The 10,442-nt window shown below is 34.4% G+C and overlaps 1 protein-coding gene across 1 annotated transcript in view; it reads right to left on the reverse strand.

Annotated features, from left to right (window-relative positions):
• Positions 1-9,961, reverse strand: part of ANK2 (ankyrin 2) — a 133,517-nt gene extending 123,556 nt beyond the window's left edge. The window contains exons 1-2 of the mRNA XM_029283988.1: positions 9,780-9,961; positions 446-547 (exon numbers count right to left, since the gene is read on the reverse strand). Coding sequence (XP_029139821.1) covers positions 446-547; positions 9,780-9,914 — 237 coding nt within the window. The 5' untranslated portion in view covers positions 9,915-9,961. The remainder of the gene's footprint in view (positions 1-445; positions 548-9,779) is intronic.
• Positions 9,962-10,442: the final 481 nt, after the last annotated feature.

Below are 10,442 nucleotides of genomic sequence, written 5' to 3' on the forward strand. Positions count from 1 at the left end.
TGCGCAAACAAACAAAGCCCCAGCCACAGGATGCAGGCAACACATGAAACCACGCCCCTCCAGTCTGTGGAAAAACCTCTCTCTACGGAACCAGTCCCTGATGCCCAAAAGGCTGATGGCCGCTGCTGTAGACTGAACTACAGTACATAGACTGATCATCTGAACTGGCATTAATCAACAAGAATAACATTTGTAGATTTGTTCCCAAAATTGACAATCTAGCTATAACAATATTCTATCTTCAATCTCTACATATAATAAACAATTCAGAAGACCATCTGTCTCACCTCTTTGGGAATAATTTCAGGTCTATGTATTTTTTATCTGTGATTGCCTTCTTTAGCAATTAAAAAATACTGGAGGAGGAGGTTCCCATTTATTCTTCAACATTACAGTACAATCTGGAGTTTATAAAACATAACCCCACGTGTGGCTACTTACTTACCTGATTGCTTGTATTGATGTCTATTCCTCCTTTTAGATATTCCACTACTTTGTCCAGATTGCCAGCTCTGGCAGCTCGAAGGAAGCTTGCATTGCTGTCCGACTGTGAAAAGCAAAGCAGAATAATTATATTACTGAATGTTCTGAACATAAGGAACAGAAATACATTACTATAGGAAAGTTTTTTGTTATGCTACTGATGTTTTACCCAATTCTTATTGATTCAGTTAACCCTCTGGAAAAATTACATGAACTTTTTTTTATTTATAATATTTGCAAGTGGCTTTTTTAAAACATGCAGCACCACTATGTTGCTAAAGGAAGCATCAATAATCTCCCAGATCTAATCATTCTTGCCCCATTTAGCTGCCTGACAATGTGAGGGGCATGGATCCAATGCACAAGTTAGGACTATAGAGGACCCTATTGACTTCCTCAAGTTTCACAAGTAGAAAGTAACATAGATCACATCACAAATGTTTTTAGTTGTAAAGTAGCCAACATGTTTATGCTGCATGCCTGGAACTGTTTCATCTTATCTTTCCCTAGAAATAGCTGTAAATGCAAAGAAGAATTGTTGTTTCACCAGCTTTACCACCACTGTGTAGGTTTGAACATAAACTCACATTAGTGTTCAGTCACATTGTGATTGGTTTTTACCACTATTGCTATAGGCATCTTTTTCAGTCTTTTCATTTTCTTGAGTTCTTTGTAATCAAGGAAATCCTTAAAGTTGAAAACTGTGCAAAGATCTTGCAGAAGCAATCTTATCTAGCACTCTAGCCAACTCCACATTCTGCAGACCAACAGGGCATTAGGGAATTGCTTGTCAACCTTAATTATGAATTGTTTAATTCTTGCTTCACTTTCTTTATACCACAACTAAACCCAAAATCAAGCCACAAAATGCATAATATATATGTAGCCACACAGGAAGACTATCATTAAAACTATTGCCAGTAAATAAAGAGAAGACTTGATAAATAAGAAATTACTTGTTTTAATTATACAAGAGCAATAGAAATTTGAGGAATATTCTATTATAGACTTGCAAATGTATTAGCTATTTGGGATTCCTTCAAAAGATACTCATATAGCTGTATTATTACTTATGCTTCATGTGAAAAATGAAAAATTAAGTAAAATTAGGGGGGAAAACTTAAGGATGTCTTGAGCATATATATAAGACCAACACTATTATTATTTATTTCTACAGTAAAATATAAACCAATGTAATTATTTCGTAAATATCTAGCATATAGAATTGGAATATTTATACTAATAATGAATTCCTAATGGTTTAAAAGATTATTAACTATGTGCATTAAAATACAAGGGAAGATTAATTCAACAAAAATATTGTTTGTAATGCTCTCTGGACATTCCGTTTTTTTTTTAAAACTAATCTTTAATTTAATTAGGTCATAACAATAAAGGAATTTTGCTCATATGGTATTTTATTATGTGGTCTATTGCTCCATTTTGATTTGAGACCCATAAGTTTGCTAATACGCTATAAAGAGCAATACGCTATAAAGAGCAAGGTGAAAAGTGTAAAAGAATTTTTAGAATCACAGACCAAAAGTATTATGTAAAGAATTATGGAAATGTTAACAGTGGGGGAGGGGGGTTGGGGATGAGGGATGGGCAGCAAAAGATCAGTATTCAAAGTGGTAAAGTTAGAACTATTCCATATGTATAACTTTGGATTACAGATATATGCTCATTTTTGTTTATGATCAGGTTTTTTAGCAACAAAATGGAAAAAGTTATATTATTTTATATAGGCAAGCTTAAATCATTAATTAAAAAACTAGTTTTGATATGTTTCATACATATCTTCTTTTTTGTATGATAAAAAAACAAAATTAAAAAAAATTGTATCTTTATCTATCAAGTATCCGGGAAGGAAGAGAAAAAGTTAACATCATACACATCTACTTCCTTAATTTTTTTTACAATTTCTGTGTAATTTAACATCATTTCCTTCATTTTTTTTATCAAATATAAATTCCTCAGCCTTTAGTATTGTAGTTTTTAGATTCATACTTTTTGATGACACAGAAAATCTGACATTAGTTATGAATCAATTGAGTTCTTGGCCAACACACAGTATAATTGTCATATGTACATGTGATTTCAATATCAGCAAAGGCATTAAACAATCAAGAATAATCACACAGCCCAGTTTTATTCCCTGATCATCACTGAACCATTCACTTAGCATTTCAATTATTTTCATACATATTTCCTTTAATCACATACAGCTCTTATCACATTCAGCATTCATGCTATGCGAACGTTCCATAATTCAAAAATATTCACTTTATCATAAAGTATACTTCCCAAATTTTACACACTGTTATCTTTCCCACACTTTGAATTAGAATTCTGATAAACACTTTTCCAGGTATATTTTACTTCCTAGGTCTTATTTTACCAAGATTTTCTAAGAGATGCCAGAAAAGACACATAAAATGCTATTGGAGGAAGACTCAAAATGAAGCTGACAGAACACCAGTAAGAGCCCTACCAGAGATTACCTCATGATGATTAAGGTAGAAAAATGCTAATATTTATCTACCCTAATAGTTGTTTAGTGGCCAAAAGAGGTCACAGGATCTTCTTCAGGGCTACTAAGAAGGTTATTCTGGCTAAATAGTGAATAAAGTCATTCAATCCCATGCCAGGTTAGATTCTGATTGGTATGTCTGGCTAAACTGACTAGGCCTTGCTCTTTGGTTGTGATCTGGAATAGGTTCTAGTCTCTTGAGGAATTTTCTGCACTGTTAGTTTGCCCCCCCCCCTCTTGTTTGTTTGAACCAGGTTCCTTTAAAGTGGCCAAAGACATGCCTTGTAGTTGGGTTCATGTTGTGGTGATGTCCTTATCCCTAAAAAGGGAAGGTTATTAAAAAGATAGTTAGATTGCTGTTGTAAAAAACCCTGGAGGAAGCAGATTATCAAAACACATTTTAATTGGGTTTCAGGCCAGGAGCCTTGGTCACATTTGTAGACGACCTATGGCAGAGCCAAAAGACATATCCTTGTGCTCCTTTTTGTGGTTCGGCTTTAAGGATTGGGATTTGGTTGCACCAATTTATGATCATTTGTCTCCTTCCTTATATTGCAATAAGTTTTGGAACCTCCTTTATGAGGTGCTATAGAGTTCACATTCTCCCCTCTTGTTCAACATATAGATGAAAGTGCTGGGTAAAATAACATTCATTTCTGGATTGGGAGGCCCTTCACTCACTCACTCATGTCCTAGTCACCTTACAGCTTGATTTTGCAATGCATTCTAAATGGAGCTTCTTGAAACCACTTGAAATCTTCATCTAGTCCAGAATGCAGTGGCATGGGCAGTGATAGGCATGCTTCAGTATATCCATATGACAGCTCTGTTTCTTGAGCTGCACTGATTACCAGTATGCTTCTAGATGCAGTTCAAGGTGCTGGTTATTACCTATAAATTTCTTTATGACGTAAGTCCTCTTTATTTGACAGAATATTTATCTCCCATGGTATCTGCTCAGTATGAGTGACAGGGTTGGCATGCTCCAGGTCCCTTTGATTAAACAGTATCATATATGAGGACAGAAAGCACACTTTTCTCTTGTGGCACCTGCTGGGATCCATGAGGCTCCCCACCCTAATGGCATTCTGTAAAAACCCATGTGTTCTATGTCTCAGATTAGAGTGGCCCCTATTGGATATATTTGCAGGTGTTTGTATTGTTGGCCAAATTTGCCATCTTTATTTTTTTTAATCATTTTATTTATATTGTATCTTCTAGCTTGTTTAGTTTTACTTTAAGTTGTCCAGTATCAATCTGGAGTTGGTCATTGCCTAAATTGAATAAATTAAGCTTTCAACATTCTAATAAAATTAATGATTTTATTTCATTTTTATTTTCATGGACACTAACATTTGTATCATTTGTTTTAATTCTGTTCTTTGACAAAATAGTATATTCTCCATACAAAACTCATACATTATCACTAGCAATTTTCATTCAGTTTTATCCCATATTATTTCTTCACTTTTGTATTTCATTCTATTCACTTCTTGTTTAGCACATGTCCCCTACTTACGGAATAAATTGTTAACTTAACATTTAAAAAAACCTAACCAAATACTACTGAAAGATTGTCAAGACATTGAGTGCTAATAATAGTGTATTGCCTCCATTCTAGGTATATATTACAGCTAATAACAACATGTCTACTTCTCTTAGTAGCAACATCTAAAACTGAAAAGTGGGGCAAATAAACATAGCAAGAAAGGCCACAGTAATAATAATAATAATAATAATAATAGTAGTAGTAGTAGTAGTAGTAGTAATAATAATAATATAATAATAGTAATAGTAATAGTAATAGTAATAGTAATAGTAATAGTAATAGTAATAATAATAATAATAATAATAATAATAATAATAATAATAATAATAATAATAATAATAATAAAGTTGGAAGGGACCTTGGAGGTCATCTAGTCCAACACCCTGGTCAGGCAGGAAACCCTATACCAGTGGTGGCGAACCTATGGCACGCATGCCAGAGGCGGCACTCAGAGCCCTCTCTCTGGGCACGAGGGCCGTTGCCCCAGCCCCACATCCCCCTCCTCACCAGCAGCCCCCCTGGAGGAAAGTCGCCCCCAGGTGCGGCCCACGCGGAACAGCACAGCCAAGGACATGGCAGCCGGGCAGCGGGGACAAGGCTCCGCTCTCGTGCTCCGTCATGTGCAGATGATGCTGTGGGGTGTGGGCAGAGGGCGTGGCCACCATGGTGCTGCTGGGCCACCTGGGCGATCTGCGGCAGGCCATGGAAGCAGTGGGTGGCCCGCAGGGCAGGGACGGTATGGGGGCAGAGGGGTTGGGCACTCGGTCTCTAAAAGGTTTGCCATCACTGCCTATACCATTTCGGACAAATGGCTGTCCAGTGTCTTCTTAAAAACTTCCAGTGTTGGCGCATTCACTACTTCTGGAGGCAGGTTGTTCCACTGGTTAATTGTTCTAACTGTCAGGAAGTTTCTCCTTAGTTCTAGGTTGCTTCTCTCCTTGATTAGTTTCCATCCGTCTTTCTTTCTATTTCCTGAGTTCTCATCGGGTCTACAGAAGGCAGGATTAATCAGTGAAGAATCCATATACATACATATACTTTGACTCCTTTTGAAGAACTTTTGTTAGATAACACAGAAAACAAAGGAGGCAGAGGCCGAAAGGCAAAGAAAGACAGAAACAGACAGAGAGACAGAGATAGAGATAGAGAGTTGGCTTTAAGTTATCTAACAACCAAAATAAGCTGTTATTTATTCCTTTTGATAATGGCTATTAATATTTTCATTTCTATACTTTCTTTTTAATATATTAAATATATTAGAATATTTCTAATATTCCATATATTTCTAATACTGATAATCTAATAATGTATTTTTGTGCAACATTCCATCTGAACAGCTTATGTTAGCTTCCTTTCTTGTGGCATTAATTCACCAATGAGGTCTGTAGTTGGACAGGAAAGCTGTCCTTAATCTACCTTAACATGTTTATCTCTCGGTGTGTGCCTGGCATTGAGGTCAGGCAGCCCTGAAGGATCTTTGGAATGTCTTAGGGTGCCCTTTGGATTTGGCAGTGGATATTCAGCCTTGCATCTAACTCAAATTAGTTTTCAGTCTGTATGTTCAAGGATGCATATTACATTACCAAATAGTCAGTTCACTTGTAGCCAGAATGCATAACATGATAATAAAAAATACTTAAGTCAATCATATTCTGAATCAAGACTATGAATTACTTTCAGTCAAAAGATACCATAAGGTAATACTTTGGACTTATTGTTGTCACTTAATAAACTGCAAATGCTAATTAGGTTTTATTTTTTAAAAGTGATGCTAATTTTCTTATCTACAGAGTCACATTATTTAAAATCACCAAGAAATAACATATTTAATATTTTAAAAAAATGTTGTTCAAATTATATTAATTTTCAAGCCAAAGGTACTTTATATAATATTTTTTTCTTGATAAAAAGTATAATAATGACTTTCAACAAGACCTTAGCTTACTTTTACTAGTCTTTTAAAATACAGTGATTTTATGTTTCAATCAATGCTGCCAAATCCCTTTAAATTGGATGACATTTTTGCAACTAATAAATAGTATCAGAGTAAATACAGTAAAATTGCAGTGGAAAAACAAAAGAAAGGCCTACTTTAGGGTACTCCTGGCTACCATGAAATGTTTGTACTGCAAAAGTTATGGCATCCACTGAAATTGTGCTTTCCGGTTGACTTGTGTTGAAAGACCAAACCTGAAGGGACCACGGATGTAAAGCCAAGTTGGCTGGGCAGCTTTCAGCTGTCAGCTGAGTAGCTGTTCAGAATTCAAAAAATGTGGTGGGGATTGCATTTGGCAGGAAACTGGAGGAAGGGATAGAAATAAACATGAAGTGATCAGAAAACCAAGAAACTACTTTTTAATTATTAGGTATTCTCTGCAGCATTGGAAAAATGAAAGTGAGATTATAAAGACATATTTCAGTAGAAGAACATCAAGATTTTAATCAAATTGAATATGGATGTACAGTACCTAATTATTGCTACAGTTTAATATTTACCTACTGTAACAATATGTGACTAAGATAAATAACTATGTCCATATATCATAGCAACTGCAAGGATATGTTATAGAGGAGTGTGACTGTAACTTTAACAATTTATAATAAAGTTGTTTAAAAAGACAAGGCAATGGGGGGAGGACTGAAGCAGATTTTTTTCACTGTTAATTCATATTTTTCTGCTGAATTTCAGAGTCAATGTGATTTCAAGATCTTTTCCAGTAAAACTACAATTAATGCTTTTTTAAAAAACAACAACAGTGATTGTAAAACTAAACACTGACCTTCCTAATATATAAAGATTTAGCAAAACGTTATGATTCCATACATCTAAAATATGATACTGCAGAAGTATCTGTTGTTTCATAGAGTGGGAATAAGTCCAGTGTGTATAAGTGTTAAAGCAGCAGAATTTAGGTAAATATTAAAATAAACTTCCTAAGAGTTCGCTTTGTTCTATTCCACATCAGAATTAAATGGTAAAGAAAGTATTATACAAAAACTAATTATGTCATTTGGATACTTTCTTGACAAGAAGTGATTTATACAAATCAAACATAAATAAGCTATTCAAGTTAACTGAATTTGCATTGTTTCATGTCAAATTTACAACGGATGTTCTTGAAAACAGAAAGATACTATATATATTAGAATGGCTATTCTATGTGTTTATAAAGTAGAAACTGACTGTCAATAATGAGGCTTTATGCCTGTAAACATAGGAGGAAGTTCCTGAGGAACTGGTCCAAAGGTTCTTTGATGTTTATTCATTTTAAATCAACTATTTCCATCTGCATTTAAACTAAAGGATTAGAATAATCCTATGATTTCATAACTTGATTCTAAATAATAAACTGGCCTCTAATGGAACAAGGATCAATCCATGCAAGGAAAATTGTTTTTGTTCAACCATCTTTCTCATACACAAAACATTTGAGATATTGAAGCAGCTTCTGCATTTAAATACTATATGCACTTCCTATGTAGAAACTGAAAAAAGTCCAACCATTTATATATGCAACTGCATAGGCAAGCATCTTCAGTTCATCTTGTATTTTTCATCAATAACATCTTTGTTTCTGCAGCACAGTAGCATACTGTATATGAAAAAGCATTAAATCCCATTTCCACAACTGAAGGTGTTACTGAGTTGTTAACAAAATGTCTGCAAACAACCAAGTTCAGAGAGCAAATGCACAAAAGCACTTGAGGAGTTATACTATATGGCAAGCTGACACATTTATATACTATGTAATTCTTCACTTCCAAAAGACATTGTATTAGCTTATGTTAATTATATTTATTTACATAAACTTATTTACATAAACTTATATGCCGCCCTTCTCCCTATAGGACCCCTATAGGACCCCTTCTCCCTATAGGACTCCCTATATGTCCCCTAAATATAATATAGTTGAATTAATCTCTGAATTACACCAGGCCCTATGATTTTGTAAGGTTGGGTATAGTATAGATATTCCAGATTTAATGCTATCAAAACAATAATACAAAAATAACAGTATAACCTGCTTTGTTTAAAATAAAAGAAATCTAATACTCAAGAGTGCATATCTATTAATTAGTAATTACAGTTTACATTCGCTCACTTTTGTGAAATTATTAGGAATTATAAAATCATGCATATTTTTTAAAATATTGATACTCTCAGACATCATAAGAAATTTCTGATTGATACAGTGAACCATGCTTCATGTCAACCTTTGGATTAAAGAAAGCTCAAAGCTCATCTGTTACAGATGGTGTTTGGATTTTTTTAAAACTAATCTATAAAAATCATGTGTTTTGTTTTCTCTGTCTTCACATGTCCACAAAAATCCTCCATATAAATAGTTGAGCTATTTTTATTACGATAAAATTGAATATTAAAATCCCTTAGGAAATTAAGATTTACTAATTGAGATAAATTATACTTGAGAACCAACATATGCAAAGAAACAAGCAGGAGAGAAACAATAGTGAATTTTGAACAATGAAGATGCAAACATACCATGTGAAGATGTAATGCAAAGTTTCTAACTGCAGATAAAAATATTCCAATTAAATTCTAGTTCAGTTTAAAAATAAACATGATTATTATAACATGCTGCAAAGCTATTCATTCTCAGAGTAGATTCATATTCATGTTTCTCTCTGTTAGAGATACAAAGATTGTAGCCCCAAGCAAGCTGTTTTACATTAAATCTAACTTAATTTACTGAGACCTAATTCCAAGCAAAATCTATAACATTATCTGTTAACTGTATAGAACAAAGTCATCAGTCTGTCTTGCTCCTAGTAACTATAAACATGATAATGTTGACTTATAAAAGCAAAGTTTGCTTTAGTTTTCTAAAACAAGAAAATGTATTTATATCATACTGTATTCTGTCAAAAGCAATTGTTGTTTTTAGATTCCCAACTGTGCTAGTCCTTTTTTAAAAAAGTGTAAAATGCCATCTTACATTTCAACTACACTTTATCAGGAGGGCTCTAGTATCTACGATGTTTATACACTTAGATTTTATATACACACCAAAACATTCTGTGAGCTACTTTACTCAATCCCAGATTGCCTAACCAACAGCATCTTAAGACACAATCATCCTGTATTTCAGCAGCTATTAACTGATTCCAAATGGTAACACTAACTCAGTATTTCCACATTATCTTTTTATAACAAGTTCCTTGTTCTCTCGGCTGTATTCTCTTTAGACTTACCAACCCCTCAGGATCTTTATTCACTCCATTACTGCATCCGTAATAGTCAGGAATTTTATCTGCATCTTGCACATTCCCTTGCACTCTTACACCCTTGCCTGTGCCGCAAGCTTGGCAAATGGGTGCATTGCCCATATCCTTCTGTTAATTCCTGTAGTGGGTTTGAGCTCGCAGAGTATGGAATATTCCGAAAGGGCAGATGAGTTTTGAAAATCGAGAATGATAGTTGTAACTTATATTATTTGCTCTCCTGAGTTTTCTTTGGCAAAGGTTTCTCTCTACTGGCCTAGGTTAAAAAGAAACTTTAACAACTATAGCCAGCATTCAGTGACCATTTCCAATTCAGGCTCTGACTGTCTATTTTTACACCTACTGGCCCAACTATGCATGTAAATTGAATGGGGAGGGAGGCAGCCTGACTAGCTTTGAGTTAAGGCCCTACTGTGTGAAATGCCTTCACATACAGAGGTTATTGAATTACCCAGCTGCATGCCTTTGAATGTTTTGATTTTTTTTCTCTCCCTACTACATTATACATTAATGCTTGCTTACAGCATTACATTAATGTTGCTCATTTCTAAGAGGGGGGGCTGAAAGCCTTTTACTGTAAAATGATAACTATTAGGAATTTATCATATCAACAATACCAAACTATATGGAGAC

This window comes from Protobothrops mucrosquamatus, unplaced genomic scaffold, assembly GCF_001527695.2.
Source record: "Protobothrops mucrosquamatus isolate PMUCROS unplaced genomic scaffold, P.Mucros_1.0 scaffold314, whole genome shotgun sequence".
Classification (NCBI taxonomy): domain Eukaryota; kingdom Metazoa; phylum Chordata; class Lepidosauria; order Squamata; family Viperidae; genus Protobothrops; species Protobothrops mucrosquamatus.